The sequence below is a fragment of the Equus quagga genome, chromosome 16 (genome assembly GCF_021613505.1).
Source record: "Equus quagga isolate Etosha38 chromosome 16, UCLA_HA_Equagga_1.0, whole genome shotgun sequence".
In the NCBI taxonomy this organism is placed as follows: domain Eukaryota; kingdom Metazoa; phylum Chordata; class Mammalia; order Perissodactyla; family Equidae; genus Equus; species Equus quagga.
The window spans coordinates 63973467-63997092 of NC_060282.1; the positions used below are offsets into that span (position 1 = coordinate 63973467).

Here is a 23626-nt window from a genome sequence, read left to right on the forward strand (position 1 = left end):
TCTTTAACTCATTACCTTATACCAACCTACACTTGCTACTTACTATCCAATCACAGGGTGAGAAAAGATTCCCAGAGATAGTCATCTCTAAGAGTTTTACTACATACTCTTCCATGAAGTCAAATAAAAGACTAGTAGTTCTTATATCAAGCACTGTAAATATCTTCACCCAGAAGTGTCTTTATACCTTGTTTATTGTCCTTAGCTAGTTTTCTACTGAATTTAAACTATGAGACCAGAAATACTTGGTTTTGTTCCCACTAGGTACATCTTGCTTTTCCCTAAGTGTCACATGAATCTAATTTTTAAATCAACAGACCATATATTGCCTGGAGGAACTTGATACATTAAAAAAAAATAAAATAAAAACTAAATGTATAAAAGCCCATGTAAATATAGTTTGTTTTATAAAGCTCTATTTTTACACATTTTCTTAAAGCAGTATCCTTTTGTCTGAGTTTCTGCATTGAGAAGTAACAATTCCCTTTCCCCTTAAAGTTTATCTCCTAAACTGAGTCCTGACCTCTGGCTCAACTCTTTCAGTCTGCCTTAGAGTTTTCACCTACATTTGCTTTAACTCTATTTTTTCATTCATTGGTAAGGTCGGTATGGCTGATTTTCTATTTCCTCTTTTTCCATCTTCTTTCATTCCCTACTATCATTTTGAATTCATTCTATGCCACTTTCTTATCAGTCTTCTGACTCACTTAAGCTAAAATTTCCCTTTTTCTACCAATCACAAAATTACTCTTCCTCTGAAACTATATTTTCCACTACCCAATTCTCTCCCAGTAGATAAGTGGAATATTTGTTTGCACAGACTACACATTGAGTACTATTTTTAATGTGTCCTAGTAAACTATCCTCCCACCTGAAACATTTAAACCTGAGAAAATGGGCACTTACACAACTTAGATTTTCACATTCAACTCATCATAAAATAGGTGAGAAAAGGACTTCAATAAGGGCTGGAAAGAAGCTCAGAAACCGGGCTAATCCTGAAGCCACCAGTAACGAGGAGGCTTGGAGTTAGGCTTCAGTTTGGGCTTCACAAGGAAGGGGGCAGTCCAAAGAGGACGCACGAGCTTTGAACGTGATCTCTGCTGAAGAGACAGATGACACAAGTAAGGGGTCAAAGGTGCAGCGGACCATTTAAGTGCAGAGTTTAAAGGACAGGGAGTTAGACTGGAAAGGGCCAAATGGCTGGGGAAGGCTCCACAGACTAGCCAGCTATTCAAGGACAGAATGTGGTCATTTGAGAAGAGAATGCATTCCAGATGAGTACAAGTGTTTAATGCATTTACTGCAGACCCTTCGGTCTGTCAAATTAATTAAAAATAAGAGTGTCAGGTCAATTAGTAGGAAATAGGACAGGTTACAGAGAATCTTGAAAACGTAAGAATAATTTAGATCTGAACAATAAAAGCTACAAAATGTTTATAGCCAGGAAACAAAATACAAATACAGAATAATTATTTCAGCAACTATTTGGTCACTAAGAAGGACCTCTGAGATTTAAATCCCAACCATGACACTTAGTTGTATTTGACTCCTGTTACTTTATTTCCAAGCATCAGTTCCCTGTGTAAAATGAGTAGGAAAACCCCCAGCTCACTGGACCATTATGATGATTAAAGGAGATTACACAAGTCAAGGACGCAGCACAGAGCTCGGAACATAGTAAGAGCTCAAGTCATGTGAAATGTTATCAGGAAGCCAGTGGCAGTGATCCAGATGTGCAGTAATTAAGATCCAGACAACAGAACCAAAATACCAAATAATTACCCCTCAAAAGAGAAATACTACTATAAATGTTGCAGTACCATAACTTATTCATAAACACCCCCCAAACACTCAGCACACACAGTACTATACTCCCTAGTGTGACAAACACTAAGAAAACAAGAGAAACACTCCCCCCCCTTAAGCATCTTGATCTCAATAAGAAGAAATACACTTACAGAAAGTAACGAACCATAAATGACAGGTCCCAAACAAAAGTAAGAACCATAGCAGTTAAGAGGAAGAAGAAATCATGAGGTGAAAATGATCACAGGAGTATAACGGATCTGTATAAGCAGCAGTGGGAAATACCATTGTAAAACATGAGTTGTAAATATTTTTATTAAAGAAATGGGCATATTTCTTTAGTATGTTAAAGAACTTCTATAAATCAGGAAAGAAAAATCAAATGCCTCTCCCCACTGCCAAAAAATGAAAAAACAACAGAGTTCACAGAAAAAATACTCAAATAGCTCTTAAATATATGAAAAGCTCACTCTCATTCCTAAGAAAGCCGTATTTTTAGACTGCAAAGGGCTACATATCGGATAACACAGTTGGAGGGGCTGAAGGGAAGCAGGCACTCTCACATCTTGCTGGTGAGAGAGGCAACTGGAATCATCTGTAAGGAGGAACTATCAAAGTTAAAAGCACTCACAGGGGCTGGCCCCGTGGCCATGGTTGGGTTTGCGTGCTCCGCTGTGGCAGCCTAGGGTTTTGCCGGTTCGGATCCTGGGCACGGACATGTCACCGCTCAGCAAGCTATGTTGAGGCGGCGTCCCACATGCCACAACTAGAAGGACCCACAACTAAGAATATACAACTATGTACTGGGGGGCTTTGGGGAGAAAAAGGAAAAAATAAAATCTTTAAAAGCATTCACAGCCTTTGACACAATTCTACATCTAGGAATCTATCCTATAGGTACACTTACATAGCACTATTTGTAAGAGCAAAGAATTACAATAAAAAAACTGGTTAAATAAATGGTATAACATTAATATGACATAATACTGTGAAGCTGTGAAAGAACAAAGCTGCTTTTATACAAGGGTATAGAGTAACTTCTAAGATACACTTTAAGTGAAAAAAGTAAGGTGCAGGGCATTATATTACCACTTGTGTGGGAAAAAAATATGAAAAAGTTGGTAAATTTATAGACTATCCCTGATGGGCACACAAAATTAGTAACAATACCAGTCCCTGGTGAGGGGAACCAGGTGACTAAGGGAGAGTCACTCTTCACTGGATACCTATTTTGAACTTGAAAATTTAAAGTGTATACTTCTTACCAATTAAAAAACCTAAATGAGAACAAAACAAAGCAAAATGTTCAGTTATGGATACTATGTGATAGGATGACAGGTTACTTGTGTTTCCTTTATGCATTTCTGTAATATACTGAGCTTATTTTTGTAATAAAATATTTAAAGGAGATGAGAAAGGATAAAAGGAAGAAATTCCAGATAGGAAAGAATACGAGCAAAGATCTAGAGGACAGGATGAACACAGATTACAGGTTATAATAGACAAGCCAAAATGAAGCAGACTGTTTTTGTAAAGAGACATCCAACTGGCCTCACACACAGAAAAGTCTGTGATAATGTAGAGAATTATGAAAGACTAGGTTGGGGGCTGAACTCTCAGGGCAATTTTGGTGCTAGACAAAACAGTCCAAACAAATCCATGGGCCTTAATAGACATTCAAGCAGAAAATGGCAAAAATACTGTTAGGATTAATCTAATAGGTTAGAACATGGCAATTCTAGAAGTAAAAGTAGCCAATTTCTGCCCCACAGACATGTTTGACGTGGCTCAGGTTGTGTTTTAAGGGTCTGGAACAGCCATGAAGCCCAGAAGCTCTGCACTGTTTAAAAGCCCACAATACACACGAGGAAAATGTGGTTTCCCTCTGCAGACAGGCCAGGTGCTCTCCATGTGTTCTCGTATGTTGTGGCCTGACTTCTTTCATGTACCTAACTTTTTTGGTCTCCAGAGTTTTCGACTGCTAACAGACCGCTGAGTTAAGTCACGTGACACAAAGCAGGCAGCAGGGTGCGGACAGGAACTGGAAAGGCATAGCTGCGGTACCCAAGATGCAGGCTGTCTTGCGAGAGTGTAAACACTCTTGAGCCAGACGGCCAAGACTTGAGTCCTGGCTTCACCACTTGCCAAGCTCTGAGACCTGGGACTAACAAGTTACTTCATTTCTCTCCATCCCATTTTTTCCCATCTATAAAATGGAGATATAACAGTACCTCATCATTGTTAAGGATTAAAAGAGTAAATATTGGTAAAACACTTAGCAGTGCATGGCACAGAATTAGTTTTTGTTCAATTTATTGCATGCCTACCATGAGCTTGGTGCTAAGAGAAATAAAAATTCAGGGACTCCACACTTGATAGGTACAGCAAAGGAAAGGGGAGCTATCAAAGATGACGGTACAATGGAGATTTAGAAGTTATCCACACAAAGGTAACTGAAACCCTGACAACAGATGAATTCTTCAAGGGACATTTAGATAAAAATCAAATAGCTAAAGACTAAGCCTCAAAAAAAGATCTATCTGAACAGATACAGAAAGACGAGTAGTCAGATAAAGTACAATCAAAAAGGTATAGTGTCTCACTTGAGAATCAAGGACAAGAAAATTGCGTCAAAAATCCAGTAACAATTGCATCTGACACGTAAATTTTTAGTTTTCAAATTACTCATGACACTCTCACTGGATTCTAATAATGACGTACAAGAATTATAATGAAGAAAAGCCTCAGAGATTAAATTATTACCTAAGATTACATAGCTGGTAAGTGATAAAATAGGAAATCAAAATCACTACCATATATATATAATATTCTCCTATAACAACTCTATAAGAATCAGGATAAGTTAATCTTAACTTCTTTCAATGGAGCAAGTATTATGCGCCCATCTCACTTTTTTTAAAAATAAAAACCAAAAGACAATAAATGAAGGAATTTGCTAAATATTTACCAATAAATCAAAAACAAACATGCCCCCCAAAATAATACAACCTAACATTTTTCCTATTTACTCAAGTTAATTAGTATCTTCTATTTATTTTTACTGATTTTTAAAAAATTCTTTGTTCACTGTCCTAAAAAAATATTTGAGCACTTACTACTCCCCAGGTACAGCTACAGAATCTCTCTCAGTTCTCAAAGAGCGAAGTAGGAGAGAGCCAGTGGTAAATACAATTCAAATCTAATGTGATAAACGCTAGAATGCATATAGGTACAGAGGCAGCTGATCCAAACCTGGGGAAGGGCAGGTGTGGTGCTGGGAAGGAGACCGTGGAGGATGCATGGGAATTAGCTGGGTAACGCACCTGCAGGGAGCTGGGAGAAGGTGCCAGGCAGTGTGGATACAAACAGGCTTAAGAGTGATCAATAATGCTTATCCCACAAAAATGCAATATCTGTTCAATTTTAATGTTACCTTTTATTATTTTACAATATATTTCAAAAAATGCCATTACAGTTGCCTTACTGCTCTGTAAGACCTGGAATAAAAGAACACTTAGCATCAGAACACACAAACAACAAGCTGTCCTACCTACTTTTACTGAACCATTACTACCAAAGGGATGTAGTTTTTTAAATAAGCAGATGTGCGGCAACGCAAAATAAAATACAAACTTGTTAGAACAGTAAACTTTGTTTTAATGGCTATAGAAAGGAGGTGGTTTTGTTTGCGTTTTTCAACACATCTGGTCTGGCAGCAAACTGTATTATGCAGTTAAAGCAAGACATGCCCTGAAAGCTTATATTTTCAATTGTGCGTGTCACCAGAATCAGAGCCCAGACACCCCTCCCTCCCTCCAGAAGGTCACAATGTTCGTGAACTCAAGATTCTCGTTAGTGAAATATTTTACAATAATTTTCTCCAGTAACACTGGATGCTTTTAATTTTCTCTAAAAGAGAAGCAATGGAAATGCAAGGAAAGCCTCCAGGGTCCAATTTTCACTTCCCATTCTCCAAGCAGTAAAACAGCAGCTCTACATGTTGGTGAAAAAGACTTTCAATTTCTTCCTATTAGTTTTTAATCGTATTAGCATTAAAATTTATCTGGATTTAGTTGGATGTCCAAATGGGAAATTTTAGTTGCCAAATATTTCAGAAATTTAATAAAGCATTACATATATGTAATTAGTTCTTATCTATCAAAAAATATATTGTATTTATACTTATTTATTTACGTTCACTGAAGGTTTTTTCTGGTTGGATAAGAGAAACAAGATTATGTAGACCAATGCTGGCTTTATTTCTTCATAAGCAATAATTTGAGTCTTTTTCATTCAATATGATTGCAGATTCATAATAAATTTACAAAAGGCAATATAGGGAAATACCTACTTAATAGGCATCTGCCAAGCGATTCACATTTTAAGGTTAGACTCTACCAAATGGCACTATGGCATTATAGGCATTCGATTTTTGGGTTTTTTTCAAGTTTGTCAGTTCTTTACTACTATTATGCTTTTTCTAGCAGGGGATAGTGCGTAATCACCAAGTAAGCCCTAGAGACCCTTTACAGTTGCTCCCAATAGTATGGTGGACCTAACTCTCAAGAGCTGCTACAGATCAAACTGAACAGCAGTCAACTGGAACCACATTTGGTCACATTCAAATAGTCTCCAATAGCACTTTGCTGATACACGTTTCCTTCTTCTCAACTGATTTTGTGCTAATCTTATTAAAATTATAACAAATAAGATTACAAAGTTTGTGTAGAGTGGTATTTTTAGGGGACTGTTACGTTCAAATGAATATATTTTAATTCACGAACTGTCATTAGTAATGTCCCTTCTACAAACATGGTTGGCAAAACAAAAAAGGCACAAAAGGGAAATAATGAGAAATGTTTTTAACTTTCAGTGAAGAGTACCGAAGCAAGTATCTTTCATGAAGAAATGCAGAGAAAAATGTTCAGTAATTCATGCACAACTTGAGCTAAAAAACACTTCTCTTCAGATAGGTCCTGAGGCTTGAGGAGAAAATGAGTTTTCCTAATCACGTGCTTCATGTAAAGTAAAATGTAAAGCTGCACATATATATGTTTGGTGTAACAGTGGACCCATGTATTTTAAAAAGTGAGGCAATTAAACAGAGAAAAACAAAACCAAGATACCTTCAGAAACAAAGCAACTCCACCTGTAGCCTCTGTCTCTTTTGCCACTTAGTGGGGTAAAACGTCCAATAACGTGTAAAATGCAGCATACGCAATCATGTAATCTAAAAACTTTTCATGATAACTTATTGCAAATTGCACTTGACAGTTCACCACAACAATGGAAAACTGGCCCCTGTTGGTTCACACAGTCCTTGAGACCCGAACTGAAGTCACCAGTAAAATGATCTGGATAAAAAGTTTGCAGCTGTGCTCAGCCAGCTAGCTCCACCCTCTGGGTGTGAGCCAACCCGGGACACTGCTTTGTCCTGTTCCTTTGTGGGACTCTCATCCTCAGGCAGGTAGTCAGGCAGCTCTGTGTTCTGTTCTACTTCCACGGGCGTATCTTGAAATGGGACCAGCATCTAATACAAAGAACATTTTAAGAGTTATTACAAGATCAACCTAATTGACATAGATATATGTCATTAAGTTAAAGGTCAACTTTACTCCTCATTCTAATCACCGTATCTATTCTCAGGGGCTATATTCCTTTAAAAGTTTTCCTCTTACAAGAAGGTAGGCCCAATTGCTGAGCACTACAGAAGCACAGAAGGGCAGAACTACACATGGAAACTCAGATGCCTTTCTCCTGAGGCTCCAGGAATAAATGGGCAACCTGTCTGTTCAAAGATAACAAAAGCAAGTACCTGGCGACTGTGGGCCCCTGGAGGGCCATGGCACCTCCTTTCTATGGGAACACAAATGAGCTAAAGGCATACAGATTCATTTTTCCTATCACAAAACTAGTGGAAAAAGCAGCAAGAGGCAAACATTTTCACTATACTTGTTTGCACAATGGTGGGATTGACCTTTATTTTTTGGATTGGCAAAACTAATTAAGGTCAGAAAGAATTTAAAAACCAATGCAAGGAAACCATATATCCTTTATTTCCATATAAAATCAGCAAGATGTCTCCACTGAGATAAAGAACAGACTTTGAAATCCAAAATATATAGGATATAAGAACAGACCCTGAAATTCACAAAGGATCTCTCTATATTTCTAAATGAGTTAACTGTTAACCAAGAAACATTAAGATAACCTGACCCAACCACATTCCTATATTATTGGCAACTAATGGTCTAGAAATACTGGCAATCTGCTGGCCATAACGAATAACCAAGAGTCAGAGTTAAGTATAGAGAAAACTAAATAAAAACTTTTACCTCTTCTCCACTTTCACTTTTCACCACTTGCTGAGCCTTCATAACCTTGGTTGATGCTATCGCTGATGCCAAAGCCTAGGCCAAGATAAAAAGGAACGATTTTGAACAGATTTGTTTACCCGTAACCTCAAGCATATTCAGCAATTTAAAATACTAACCTCTGCTTTCAAATCTGAACGGATTCGCACCACACATCTTTGAACAGCCATTTGAAAAGTAAAGCTAATAACACCTTTAATCTTTAACAAAGCTTCTTCACACAGATTTCTCCGAGACTGAAAAGGTAAAAGCAAACTGTTATTAAAACTGGCAAAACAGAACAAGGGAATAATTCAACTCATATCACACAGAACTAGTCATCATATTTGCGCACGGCGGCAGGGGGTAATGTCCCTATTTCAGTTTTACCATCTCAAATTTGAGGGCGTGGAGGGGTGGTGCTTAGTCAAGTTTAATAAGTTTTATAAGGTCAACAGAATAATAAGTCCTGCTAGTTTTTCCTCAAGCTTCATTACTAATATTTAGTTTTAATAATTTTTATCAGAAGTTAGCCAATGTTAATTTAAACCTTAAAACCATGAAAAATAATACAGAAAAAATGCTGAAAAGCTGAAATTCCTCTAGTTCAAGGGTAAGCAAACTACAGTCCACCAGCTGTTTTTGTAAATAAAGTTTTACTAGAACACAGCCATGCCCATTTATTTACATACTGAGGCTAGTCTCAGGCTATAGCATAGTTCTTCATTGTAACAGGGACCATATGGTCTGCAAAACCTAAAATATTTACTATCTGGCCCTTTGAAAAAAAGGTTTCTTGATCCCTGCTCTAGCTTAAAAAGCTCTAGACATAAATTCTAATAGATTTAAGTTCGAATTATTGAGCATTCAGTATTTGAGTCTTTTTTTTTTTTTTAAAGATTGGCACCTGAGCTGACATCTGTTGCCAATCATCTTCTTTTTCTTCTTCTCCCCAAAGGCCCCCAGTACATAGTTGTATATCATAGCTGTAGGTCCTTCCAGCTTTGCTATGGGGGATGCCACCTCAGCATGGCTTGACGAGCAGTGCTAGGTCTGCACCCCGGATCTGAACCAGCAAAACCCTGGGCTGCCAAAGCAGAGCGCACAAACTTAACCACTTGGCCACAGGGCTGGCTCGAGTCACTATTCTTTTTTTTTTAAAAGAAGCTTTTATTTATTTTATTTTTTTTTTTTTTTGAAGATTATCCCTGAGCTAACATCTGCCACCAAGCCTCCTCTTTTTGCTGAGGAAGACTGGCCCTGAGCTAACGTCCATGCCCATCTTCCTCTATTTATATGTGGGATGCCTGCCACAGCATAGCTTGAAAAGCAGTGCATAAGGTCCACAGCCAGGATCCAAACCTGTAAAGCCTGGGCCACCGAAGCAGAACGTGCAAACTTATCTGCTGTGCCACCACGCTGGCCCCGAGTCACTATTCTTTAAAGCATTTGATATTTATAAATATCACTCCATCCTTCATTTAGGACACTCAATGGTTATCATTGCATTCTCAAGGGTTATCAATAGTTCTTTTTGGTTCTCATTTTCCTCTGACAACACAATATAACAGACACCCTTCAAAGCTTCTTTGACTCCTAATATTACAATACCCTGGTCTTCTACTTCCACCACTGATTAGTCCATCTCTGTCTCATCTTACCTCCAAGGTCCAGTGCCTAAAATTAAGTGAGTTTTCCTTCTACTTCATCCCTCAGTAGACTATTCTCATCACTTTAGCCATCACTACCATGCAGAAGCATGGATATAAACCTCCAATATGACTTTCTTATCTTCATTTGTCTATCATACACACCCACTTGGATATCAAGTGGTCATCTCAAACACAAAATCCAAAGAGAAAATGGATTAAAAATAGTCATGTGCTACATAACGATGTTTCAGTCAAAGATGGACCACATATATGACGGCGGTCCCATGAGATTAATACCATACAGCCTAGGTGTGTAGGAGGCTACACCATCTAGGTTTGTGTAAGTACGCTCTATGATGTCTGCGCAATGACGAAACTGCCTAATGATGCATTTCTCAGAACACATCCCCATCGTTAAGCAATGCATGACTGTTAACTGCAGTCTCTCCTCATCTCTCCCTCCACCTCCAGCCCACACACCAAAACAGCATCTCTAAATTTTCCTGTTTCTGTACTGAGACCAGGTTCTGATTCAGTACTTCAGAGAGGACAGGAATCTGCAACTGACTCCAAGTCTCTGGAGCACACCCTAAGAAGCACCACCTCAAATTACTCAATTCATTCTTTTCTTCTCTTGAATAAAATGTCTTCAAACTTATTCCCACAGTCCTCAAAATAATTCACATCATTGCTTATCTCCCTACTTAAAACACTTTTTCACTTCTGTATTTCAATACTCCTCAGGCAAGGATCTGGGATTCAGTGGTGTGTGGCAGAGCACAGACCCATAGAGCCCAGGTTCTGGAAAGCCCCTTTAGGCGACTGGCACCAAACTGGTCCATGTTTATCTCTTCCACATATTCAACACCAAGTAAACTTAAAAGAAAAGTCTGCATAGCATATACAACATGAAAGTCAGGATATTACTAGTCTAATTTGATTCCTTATTGTAAATGTGAGAAAAGCAACAAATAAACTTATGCAACTTGCCTAGTTTATCACAAGTAAATTCCTACTACATGTGACAGTGAGAAACCAGATTCATGTGGCCAATTCATCTTTATCTTGACACAAATTAAACATAGCAAAAGGCAAAGTTGGGGGGGGTGGAAAATTCAATTGCAATATTTGATCTCAGGGATAAGCTATTTCTGGGTAAACATGAGATATTCAACAGAGCAAACAGGACCAAGAATTAGCCACGAAGGATGAATAACCTCTTGACTGGGATACAGGGTCAAGATTAGGTTGAGAGAATCATAAGTAGATGAAATTAGGAATTTGGCAAGGAGGTAGACAAGTCAAGGTTAACTGCCTGGCAATGGGTAGGAGAAAAAAAGAGAAAAAGAGAGAGAGAGAGAATTAATGGAGTATCAACAAAAGAACATAGATACCAGTCTCTCTCCAATTTCTAAAGACTCCAGATTAGCATGATTTGAAGTTGAGGAAATAAAGCAAAGGGAAAAATGCCTGTGAAAATCCAAAATCAGGAATAACTTTCTGAAAGCCCTCATATAGACCCTGAAATAACATACACTGCTTTCATCACCAGTGAGAGTAAACATGTTTCCATGTGTATCTGTCCAAAGTAGGGGTTAAGAGTACGGTTCTGAAGCTAGACCCACACCGCATAGGCTGGGAGGCTATTCAAACTTTGTGTGCTTCAGTCTCCTTATCTACAAACTGGAGCTATAAACAGATCTCCTTATAGGGTTATGAGAAATAAATAAGTTAACAGATCAGGAAGGTACCTGTAAGTACTGCAATAAATATTAGCTGATATTATTTATTGGAAATTATCTCTCTTTAGGGAATTTCAGGCCCTTTGCTCATTTTAACTATTAAATTTTATTCTGTTGATTTTTTGAGGCCACTAACCCGATGACTTGTTCCTACTTGTTTTTTTACCTTTTAAGAATATTATATTTGACAAAACAAAAACTTTATTGTCAAACTAGAGATCTTTCCTAAAGCAATTTCTTCCACTGTCTTTATGCTTTAAAAAGTCCTTAAATCAGTTAACTATTCATTTAGATTTCTTTAATTTTATAGTTTAAATTTTTACATTTGACATTATTAGTACATTTTGAATTTTAGTACCTGATAAGACTCCCTTTTCCCCTCTATTACCCTCGCTGCAAAACTGTCAGTTTTCTGGCACCATTTATCGAACAATCTCTCCATTTCCCACTGGTGTCTGATGCCTTCTTTATCATAGGGTAAGTGCTAATATACACTAGGGACTGCTTCAGGACTTTCATTTCTTTCAATTTTTCTGTCAAGATCACATTGTTTTAATTATGGAAATTTAACAGTACATTTTAATATCTGGTAGGACACATCCTTTTATCACTCTTAGGTATATTCTTAGCTGTTAATGTGTAAAGCCTTGGCCCTTACAGCCCCCTCTCCTGGAACATGCACTCTTCCACAGATGCCCATTGGCTCACTCCCTCTAAATCTTTGCAGAAATGTTGGTTTCCCCAGGAGGTTTTTCTGAACCATCCTATTTAAAACTATAACCCCACCATTCATCCCATCCCTCAGAAGTCCCTATTTTTTTTCTATTTTTTTACTTTTCTCCACAGAAGTTACCACCTATAATATATATACTACATAACTTGCCTCGTTGTCTGTCTCCTCTAACTATACTACTAGTTTAACGAGAGTGAACACAAGATTTCTAAGAGCCTTTGCTTGTTTTGGTCACTGCTGTATCCCTGGTGCCTAAACCAGTGCCTGGTATACACTAGATGCCAGGCTATGCCACCAAAAAATGTTAACTAACATTATAAATACAGTGCTAGAGTTAACTTGCCAATATTTTATTTGGGATTTTAGTAATCACATTCTTTACAATATACTGGCCTATATTTTTGTGCGTGCCTTGCTGGGTTTTATTATTTCGTTTGTGCTAGGTTTAACAATGAACTGTATTACTCTTATTCGTTAAAATCAAACAGACGCTATTGGTAATATTTAATACATCTTAATAGATTTCATTTAATCAATTTACATTTACTAGAACTGGCTCTCTGGAAACTTTTGAGGATCTTGTGGCCCCAGTTTCAATAAGCTAATTAGTAACTTAATTGTCAATGTCATGGATAATATACATATGAAAAGCTACCTCCCGCCCCATTATTTACTGAAACCTAAATCCTGAGGCCTAAACACCCCAACACCACAACTAGAAAAAGCTGTGGATAATCTAATGTAACTACCTGACATATTTAAGGAGATAAGTGATAATCCACCAGTTGCCACCTCTATATATGCAAAGTTATATAACTTATCATTGCTCAAGATAATCTCAGAGAGACTTCCAATTCCAGTCAAGATGGAGTAACAGGGACCAGATTCACCCTCCAGGCTTAAACTGAAAATATAGACATAATAGAATGAATTAAAAAACAATGATTTACAGACACTGGAAGACAAACATCCCTGGGAGAAGGAAAATAAATGAAGTGAGCTCCACAAGTACACCAATATATCGCCTAGAAAGTTCCCAGGCTGCAACTCAGGAAGGGGGAGCCAAGGAAGAATCAGCAGTCTCCCTTAGTTAAGGACACAACACTGAAAATCTAGGCAGGTCGGGCAACTGCAATGCACAGGACAGAGCACAGTCACGGGCAGAGCTGCACGGAGAGGGCCACACAGAAAGGAACCATGTGCTAGGGGATCTGTAGTGAGTTCCCCTCAGGTTTTCAGCTGAGTGATGATCACTGCACACATATGAGGAAACAACATGAGGCTGGGTATGAACTGGACTGGAAAGTTCGTTCTATTAGGAACAATTTCGTGGGCTCACAAAGAGCCAGGAATACTTCGTGTCCCCATGAGCCAGAGTGGAAAAAACTTTGATATACATGGGGCATGGACAGAGAACCCAGAAGAGCACCGCCTCAGTAATGTAGCAAACCTGTCCCCAGGTTAAAGGGTACTATGATCCTGCCTAACCAAGCCTAAAAGCAAGCCTCAAAAACATTCAACTGCTTGCAAGTAACTTAACTGTGATCCAGAACAAAGCTTAAGAATATTTAAAGGCTTTGCATACAAATACATGCTGTACCCAACAATATAAAATTCGCAATGTTTGGCATCCAATCAAAAATTACCAGCATGCAAAGAAGAAAATACAACCTATAATTAGAAAAATCAATCTACAGAAGCACACTCAGAAATAACACAGATGACTGAACTAGTAGACAAGGATATTAAACAGTTATTCTAACTACATTCTGTATGGTCAAGCAGATAGAGAAATGCGTACACGTGTTAAGGCAATATAAAAAAGACTCAAATCAAACTTCTAGAGATACAATAAAATAATCTCTATGGTGAAAAATACACCAGATGAGAATAAGTGTAAATCAAACACTCACAGAAGAAAACTTTAGCAAATACAGCAAAAGAAACTAACCAAAATGAAACAGAGAGAAAAAAAGATTGAAAAAAATTAACAGAATATCAGTGAGCTGTGGGACAACTTCACATGGTTGAACATATATGTAATAGGAATCCCTGAAAGACTGATGGGAAAGGGGGACAGAAAAAAATATTTGAAGAAATAATGAAAAAACCGTCCAAATTTGCTGCAAACTATAAACCCAGAGAAGCAAGAAACTGAAAAATCATTAAGAAAATTACACCATGGCACATCATAAGAAAGTGATCAAAAGCAGTGATAAAAGAGAAGCTCTTAAAAGTAGGCAGAAGGGGAAAAATAAGACACATACAAAAGAACAAAAATAAGAATGATAGAATTCTGAATAGAAACAATGTAAGGGAGAAGAGGGGAACAAGTATGGTAAGAAAAAAAATCTGTCACCTAGACTTCCACAATGCTCAAAAATAGCTTTCAAAAAGAAAATAAGGATTTTTCCAGACATGCAAAAACTAAAAGAGTTAGAGACTTCAATATCTGACTTTCAAAAATGGATAAAACAGCTAAAACAGGAAGATCAGCAAGGAAAAAGAAAACGAATGACACTATAAACCAACTATCCTAACAGACACTTCTAGAACACTTCAACCAACAGTACACATTCTCAAGTGCACATGGAACATTCTAAGGATAGAATATATGTCAGCCATGAAACAAGTCTCAATAAATTTAAAAGGATTGAAATCATACAACACTGTCTAATCACATGAAATAAAATTAGAAATCAGTAACAGGATAAAATTTGGAAAATACAGAAATAAATGTAAATTAACACACCTAAATAACCAATAGGTCAAAGAAGAAATCATGAGGGCAATTAGAAAATACTTTGAAATGACTGAAATGAAAACTATACGATTATTATAGTATAATAATTAATTATACTACATTAACATTAAAGAAAATCTCAAATCAATAACTTAACTTTCCAGCCTAAGAAACAAGAAAAAGAAGAGCAAACTAAACCCAAAGCAAGAAGAAGGAAGGAAGGAATAAAGATTAGACGCAGGGGAAAAAGAGAAATAGAGAACGGGGGGAAAAAATACAAAAATTGATGAAATCAAAAATGGGTTATTTGAAAAGATCAACAAAATTGATAAACCTTTAGCTAGAAAAAGAGAGAAAGAAGATTCAAATTACAAAAATCAGGAATAAAAGAGGGGACATTATGACTGACCTTTCAGAAACTGAAGGATTATAAGCAAATGCCATAAACAAGTGCATGCAAACACATTGAGATAACCTCAAAGAAATAGAAAAATTCCTAGAAAGACATAAACTACCGAAAGTGGCTCAAGAAAGAAAGAAAATATGAATAGACCTGTAACAAGTAGAGACTGAATTCATAATCAGAAAACTTGCCACAAAGAAAAGCCCAAAACCAAATGGCTTCAAAAGTGAATTCTACCAAATGTTTAAAGAAGCATTAACACCAATCCTTCACAAACTCATCCAGACACTTCCCAACTTATTTTATAAAGCCAGTATTACGCTGATACCGAAAGCAGAAAGGAAAAAGAACTACAAACGTACATCCTGTATGAATATAGATGCAAAATGCCTCAACAAAATACCAGCAAACTGAATCCAGCAGCATATTAAAAAGATTATACACCAAGACCAATTGGGATTTATCCTAAGAATGAAAGGCTGGTTCAATATATGAAACTCAATCAACATGATATACAATATTATTAGAACTCAACTCAACAATAAAAAGACAAATAATAAGCAATTATAAAATGTACAAAGAATGAATAGACATTTCTCCAAAGAAAGAATCTGTGATAAAGACGTATACAATAAACTCTGAATCGACCACTAAAAAATGGCCAATAAGCACATGAAAAGATACTTAACATCTTTAGTCATTAGAGATACAAATCAAAACCACAATAAGATACCAGTTCACACCCACTAGCATAGCTATGAAAAACAAACAAACAAATAGAAAGTAACAAATGTTGACAAGGATGTGGAGTAACTGGATTCCCCTCATACGCTGCTGATGGGACTGTAAAATGGTGCAGGCAGCGTGGAAAACAGTGGCAGTTACTAAAAAGCTGAACAAAGAGTGAGTATACCATATGACCCAGCAATTCTACCCCTAGGAATATACCCAGAAGAACTGAGAAACGTCCACACAAAAACTCGCACACAAATGTTCATAGCAGAATTATTCATAATAGCCAAAAAGTAGAAACAAATGTCCATCAATTGATAAATGGCTAAATAAAATATGGTATTATCCATAACATGGAACATTATAAAAAGGAATAATGTACTCATACATGCTAAAACATGGATGAACTTGAAAACCATTACACTAAGTGAAAGCTAGACATAAAACGGCACATATTATATGATTTCATTTATATGAAATGTCCAGAACAGGCAAATCCACAGAGAGAGCAAGTAGATTAGTGGTTGCCAGGGGCAAGGGGGACTAACTGCTAATGGGCACAATTAATGGAGTGCTAGTGATTCCTTTTGGGGTGATGAAAAATTCTGGAATTAGATAATGGTGATGGTTGCACAACCCTGTGAATGTACTAAAACCACTGAGTTGTACACTTTAAAACAGTGAATTCTATAGTATGTGAGCTCTATTTCAATTAAAACAACCTAGAAGAATTCATCCCCAACAGATCTGTACTACAAGAAATAGAAGTCCTTTAGACAGAAGGAAAATGATAGCAAATGAAAACCTAGATTAACACAAAGGAATAAATACCCCCAGAAATGGTAAATACGTGGGTAGACAGAAAAGACTTTTCCTTATTTTTATTTTTTAATTAAGATATAATTGACATATAACATTGTTAGCAGTTTTAGGTGTACAACAATGATTTGATATTCATATATATTGTGAAATGATTATCACAATAAATTTAGTTAACAACCATCACCACAGTTACAAATCATATTTTCTTGTGATGAGAACTTTGAAGATCTACTCTCTTAGCAACTTTCAAATACACAATACAGTATTGTTAACTATAGTCACCATGCTGTATATTACATCCCCAGGATTTATATTATAGCTAAAATTCTGTACCTTTTGACCACTTTCACCCATTACACCCACCCAGTACCGCCTGCCTCTGGCAACCACCAATCTGTTCTCTGTGTCTACAAGTTTCTTTGTTCATTTTTAAGATTCTACATATACGTGAAATCCTACAGTATTTGTCCTTCTCTGTCTGACTTATTTCACTTAGCATAATGCCCTCAAGGTCCATCAATGTCACAAATGGTAGGATTTCCTTCTTTTTTATAGTTGAATACTATTCCTCTGTGTGTGTGTGTGTGTGTGTGTGTGTGTGTGTGTGTGTGTGCGCGCGTATTTTCTTTATCCATTCATCCACAGACGGACATTTAGGTTGTTTCCATGTCTTAACTATTGTAAATAATGCTGCAATGAACATGGAGTACAGATATCTTTTTGAGATAGTGGTTTTGTTTCCTTCAGATATTATTTTTATATATATATTTTTATATGTATAAAAATATATACTATATATACAATTGTTTTTAATGCCTTTAAAAGAGACTGACTTTTTAAAACCATAGAGACAGAAAGTAGAATAGTGGTTGCTGGGGAAGGAAGAACAGGGAATTACTGCTTAATGAGTAAAGAGTTTCCATTTTACAAGATGAAAAGTTATGGAAATATATGGTGGTGATGGTTACACAACATTATGAATGTATTTAACACCAGTGAACTGTATACTTAAAAGTGGTTAAGATGGTAAATTTTATGCCACGTGTGTTTTAACACAATAGAGACTATTTCAAGTAATAACAATGTATTTTGGAGTTTACAATATACGCAGAAGTAAAATATATAACAATAGCACAAAGGCAGAGGTAAAAGAAATGGAAGTATACTGTTAAAAGTGTCTTATACTATGCCTGGAGTGATATAATATTAATTGAAGCTAGACTGTGATAAGTTAAAGATATATAAAACAAACCCTAAATCAACCAATAAAAATGAAAGAAAGAAGAAAGAGAATTGTAGCTAATTAGCCAACAGAGGAGATAAAATGGAATCACAACAAACATTTACTTAGTCCAAAAGGCAGAAAAAGAGGAAAAGGGAACAAAGAACAGATGGGACAAACAAAAAGCAATTAGCAAGATGGTGCTTTAAACTTAAACACCATCAATATCATATTACAGGTAAATGACCCCAACATTCCAGTTAAAAGGCATAAATTTTCAGACTGGATAAACAACCAAGGCCCAACTATATGGTGCCTGTAAGAAATCACTTGAAATATGGACACAATTAGAAGATACACACTACTGAAAAGAAAGCTAATATCAAAAAGGAGTAGTTAATATCAAAAAGAAAGCAGAATGAGTTCAGAAGAAACTACATTAAAGTTCCACAAATTCTCAAAGATTTTGTACAACTGGTATTATTTCTTCCTTAAATGTTTGGCAGAATTCACCAGTGAAGCCATCTGGACCAGACGTTTTCTTTATGAGAAAGTTTTTAACTACAAATTCAATTTCTTTAATAGATATAGAGATATTCAGGTTATCTCTTTCTTCTTGAGTAAGCTTTGGCAATCTGTGTCTTTCAAGAAATGTTCCTGTTTCAGTTACACCTTAACAAACTTACTGGCATAAAATTATTTAAAATATTCACTTATTATCCTTTCTATTGTCTGTAGGATCTGTAGTGACATTCTCTCTCGTTTCTGATATTGATCATTTGTGACTTCTCTCTTTCACTTTTGATCAGCTTGGTTAAAAATTTATTAATTTTATTGTTCATGTCAAAGATCAGCTTTGATTTCATTGATTTTTCCCTTTTTTTCATTTCACTGATTTCTGCTTTTTCGTTTCCTCTCTTCTGCTTACTTCGGAAGCTCTCCTATCTCTAGTTTCTTAAAGTAGAAGCTTAAGTCATTGAGACCTTTTCTCTTTCGAATGTAAACATTCTAGGCAATTGGTGCTAATGAATTTCCCTCTAAACACTGCCATAGCTGCTTGTCACGCATTTTGCTATTACATTTTCATTTTTATTCAATTCAAAATACTTTCTAATTTCTCTTTTGATTTCTTCACTGACCCATGGATTATTTTAGAAATGTGTTACTTAGTTTCCAAAATATTTTGGGAATTATCCAGATATCTTTCTGTTACTGATTTCTAATTTGCTTTTCATTGTGCTCAGAGAACAAGCTCTGCATGGTTTTAATTCTTTCAAATTTATTAAGACTTGTTTTTATGGCCTACAATACCTATCTTGGAAAAAGGTTCCATTTGCACATGAAAAGAACGAATATTGGGGCTGGCCCCGTGGCCCAGTGGTTAAGTTCGCATGCTCCACTGCAGATGGCCCAGAGTTTTGTTGGTTTGAATCCTGGGCGCCGACATGGCACTGCTCATCAAACCAGGCTGAGGTGGTGTCCCACATGCCACAACTAGAAGGACCCACAACAAAGAATATACAACTATGTACCGGGGGGCTTTGGGGAGAAAAAGGAAAAAAAGATAAAATCTTTCAAAAAAAAAAAATATTATCTTGTTGTTGGGTGGGATATTCTATAAACACCAATTAGGTTGGTTGTTAGTGTTAGTCTTCTATACCCTTACTGACGTCTATTGAGAGTAGTGTTCTATAAGTTGAGAGCAATGTTGAAATCTCCAGCTGTAATTGTGGATTTATCTATTTCTCCTTGCATTTCTGTAAGTGTTTGCTTCACAGATTTTTGAAGTTCTATTATTAGGACATAAATATTGAAAATTGTTACATCCTCTGATTAACCGACCCCTTTAGCACAAAATGATCCTCTTTATGAGTATAAAATACTTTAGTTTGAGTTGTGGTTTTATGACACATACATGTTTTGTAAAAGATGTGTAAAAAACGTAACTTATAAGTTATAAAATAATGATATTGGGACTTATTCTTAAAGACTGTTAGCAGGTGAAGAAACTGAAGAAACTATTTAGTTAACGTGATTTTCTTCCCCATCTTATGAACTATGTGTTTATAAATGTCTTACCGTATCATCAAGACCATCTATATGCAAAACCACTGTTTTGGCACGTTTGTTAGTAGTTCCCAGAAAAAACTGAGCTTTCCTTCGACGTGAATTCATTTCATTGAAACTCTCACCATCTGCCATATTGGAAGACTGAAGAATGTCATAGATTTCAGAGGCCAGTAGTTTCGTTTCTCCTGGAGTTGTAGTCCTTGAAAAGAAGCACATGTAGATTAATAAATTAGTCTTGCCAATTCTACTGATTCTGTAATGTTTTTTTTTCTTTTTTTGTTTTTTGAGGAAGATTAGCCCTGAGCTAACATGTGCTGCCAATCCTCCTTTTTTTTGCTGAGGAAGACTGGCTCTGAGCTAACATCTGTGCCCATCTTCCTCTACTTTATATGTGGAACACCTGCCACAGCATGGCCTGACAAGCAGTATGTAGGTCTGCAGCCAGGATCCAAACTGGCCAACCCCAGGCCACCAAAGCGGAATGTGCGAACTTAACTGCTGCACCGCCACCGGGAGGCCCCTGATTCTGTAATTTTACTCAAGTTTGTGGAGTATTGTTTTCTTCATTCTGATGCCTTTTCAATTTGAAAGAAATACCAGTGAATCCTAGGATAATCAAAAATGTAGAAAAAGCATATAGTCTATAATAAAGTCTTTTAATTTCATTTTAAACCCATGGTTCATTGAGATTCAAAACTCATCACTACAGTAACAAAAAGCACATTAATCAAAACCATTAAACAGGAAATCAACTAAAAAGATTAGGATATAACATGCTCTTGGATTAACACTAGCATTCAACTCTAAATTTGAAAGTACTCTGACCTTCAAGAAAACATAACATATAAAAATCCAAAAGAAGAAAACAAATTAGGAGAGGAGCATTCACATCAGAGTCATTTCAAGAAAGAGATTTGTTAAATTCAAACTGATTGTTTCTTAACTTACATTTTTTACACATCTTTTACTAAGCATGTATGTGTCATAAAACTACAACTCAAACTAAAGTTTTCATTCTTAAACTTTTAAATCCTACTGCATCCCCTCACATAAACATCTAGTGCCATGCTGTACAAAAGAACTTTCTGCATTGATAGAAATGTTTTACAGCTGCACTGTCCACTCACCACGAGGCCACTGAGCACTTAAAATGTGGGAAGTGCAACTAAAAAACATGAATTTTATTTACTTTTAATTAAATTTAAATAGCTACATCTGGCAAGTGGCTACAATACTGGACAGCACAGATTTAATAGTTCGTATTAATTAGTTAAATTGAGTAACAATAAGTACACATAACTGTAAGAAAATAATTCTCACTTCACCTATAAATGGGCTCAATTAAGTCCAAACCCTTTAACATACTTCAAGGCCTTTAAAATCTGTCCCCATTCAGCTCTACCAACATCAGCTCATTTTGTCTTTTTATATATACCTTTTATAAATGCCATTCCCTCAGCCAGGAGAGCTTCACCTGGACTGTGTCCTTTCAAACTCTTATTCCTCCCTTGAAGGCTGAACTTCAAAGTCCTATACTTGAACTTATACTACTGATCTTAACTTTCTTTCAGAAGTAAACAAATGCTTCTAGAATAGGGATGCATTCTCTCTGTATCTTCCACAGAGCCCAACAAAATTTTTTGCAGTCTGTTTGTTTATTGAATGAATAAGAATACTTCAATTTCTGATATTCAGACTTACACCTTCCAGCTATACAGAGCTTCAGTTCCAGGGGTGCTAATCTGGCAGGTCTCTGGGCCACTGTTGACCAGAGATGAATTACTTTGAATGATTTTGGCTCTGTATTGCAGGAAGCTATCGAAAAGACTGTTTTTTTTAGGAGATGTGTCAGCACTTTTCTGATAGCTATTTTACAGTTTATTGAAAAGGTCACTGCAGTTCTGAGATATTTTAAATACTAGCCAACCACAAGCTGTAAACAGTATGAGGGTACACTAGTCAGAGGCACACACGAATTTAAGGGAAAAAAACAATGTCTTTGTTACCCCTTTCCACCATCAATAATGTTTTTAGGTGTTCGCATCAAATAAAAAAAGAACCATCACAACACATAATAGAAGATTTAATTTATGGCCTTCTCATAAAATTTTTTAAAACACACATTATTTCAAAAATTTTTTATGTGCTTCCTGATGAACCAATAATGACAAAAAATATTAAGACGGTAACATCAAATTATTATCTTCCTGTCCTGCAGAGTAAGAATTGTAACAGTAGTTCTTAACCAAATAGGTCTATTAAACTCTTTGAGAATCTGATGTAAAGTTAGACACCACTTCACAGGAAAAATGCAAATAAAAAAATTTTCCAAATCAATTTCAGTGAGTTTATGTCCCCACCCAAACCATCCATCTTATATCAACCTCAAGGAACACAAATCATTTAAATTTTTTTAAAAACTGATCTAGAAATGTAGAGAGTAGAACTGCAAAGTAGCAATTTTATCCAATGCTTGAAAAAATCCAACAAAACGGAAACTGCTGGGAGAGTGTAATGGGTACCATTTGAAAAAGATTAAGTGATAAAAAGCCACAAAAATATCCACATTCCTTGACTAATTCTTCCAATGTAACTTAAGAAAATAATCCATGAAATAAAAATAATCTGAAATATAAAAATAGCCTACTATGCAGTCAGGCAAACAAGTCTGAGAATAGTACTGTCCAATGTAACTTTCTGGGATGGTGGAAATGCAGTCACTAGCCACATGACTAGTGAACACTGGAATATGGCTAGTGTGACTAAGGAATTGATTTTTAAATTTAAATTTAATTAATTTAAATTGCCACATGTGCCTAATGACTACCATATTGGACTGAAGTTTTAGAAAAAAGGGAAGGTTGTTCGGCTATCAGCTTCCTTAAGCTAGCCTTTGTTTTCCTTGTTAATTATTGCTCCTATGCTTCTGACACACCACTTCTCCAGCACCCTTTTTGACTGAGGCAAAAGAAATCTCTACACCTATCTGAGTGACTATTTTCTCAATTCTCCCAAGGATAGTATAGAGCTAGAACAATTCTAGATTCATAGGTGAGAAGATAATCTGTTCATCTAATGGATTCCTTAGGGCTTTATGGTTTAATTCTCTCATCAATCTGTTCTGGTGGTTTCCATACTAGCAGCATTAGAGTGAGGGGAGAAACAGCCATTTATTCACAAGAACAATTTGCAAAGGTGATTCATGGGCATTTATGATTGCCTGTATAGCTACAGAAGCAACTTACACTAACTTTCAATTAGAAAGTCGAGGATTTACAACAAAACTATACTTTATAGAATCACAAAGGCTATGTCTACCTAGATAAACAAAGCACTTACAGATGA

The 23626-nt window shown here is 36.3% G+C and overlaps 1 protein-coding gene across 1 annotated transcript in view; it reads right to left on the reverse strand.

Moving 5' to 3' along the window:
- Nucleotides 1-5214: 5214 nt before the first annotated feature.
- ARMC1 (armadillo repeat containing 1) overlaps nt 5215-23626 on the reverse strand; it is a 36693-nt gene continuing 18281 nt past the window's right edge. The window contains exons 4-7 of the mRNA XM_046642408.1: nt 20291-20480; nt 8303-8419; nt 8145-8219; nt 5215-7339 (exon numbers count right to left, since the gene is read on the reverse strand). Coding sequence (XP_046498364.1) covers nt 7148-7339; nt 8145-8219; nt 8303-8419; nt 20291-20480 — 574 coding nt within the window. The 3' untranslated portion in view covers nt 5215-7147. The remainder of the gene's footprint in view (nt 7340-8144; nt 8220-8302; nt 8420-20290; nt 20481-23626) is intronic.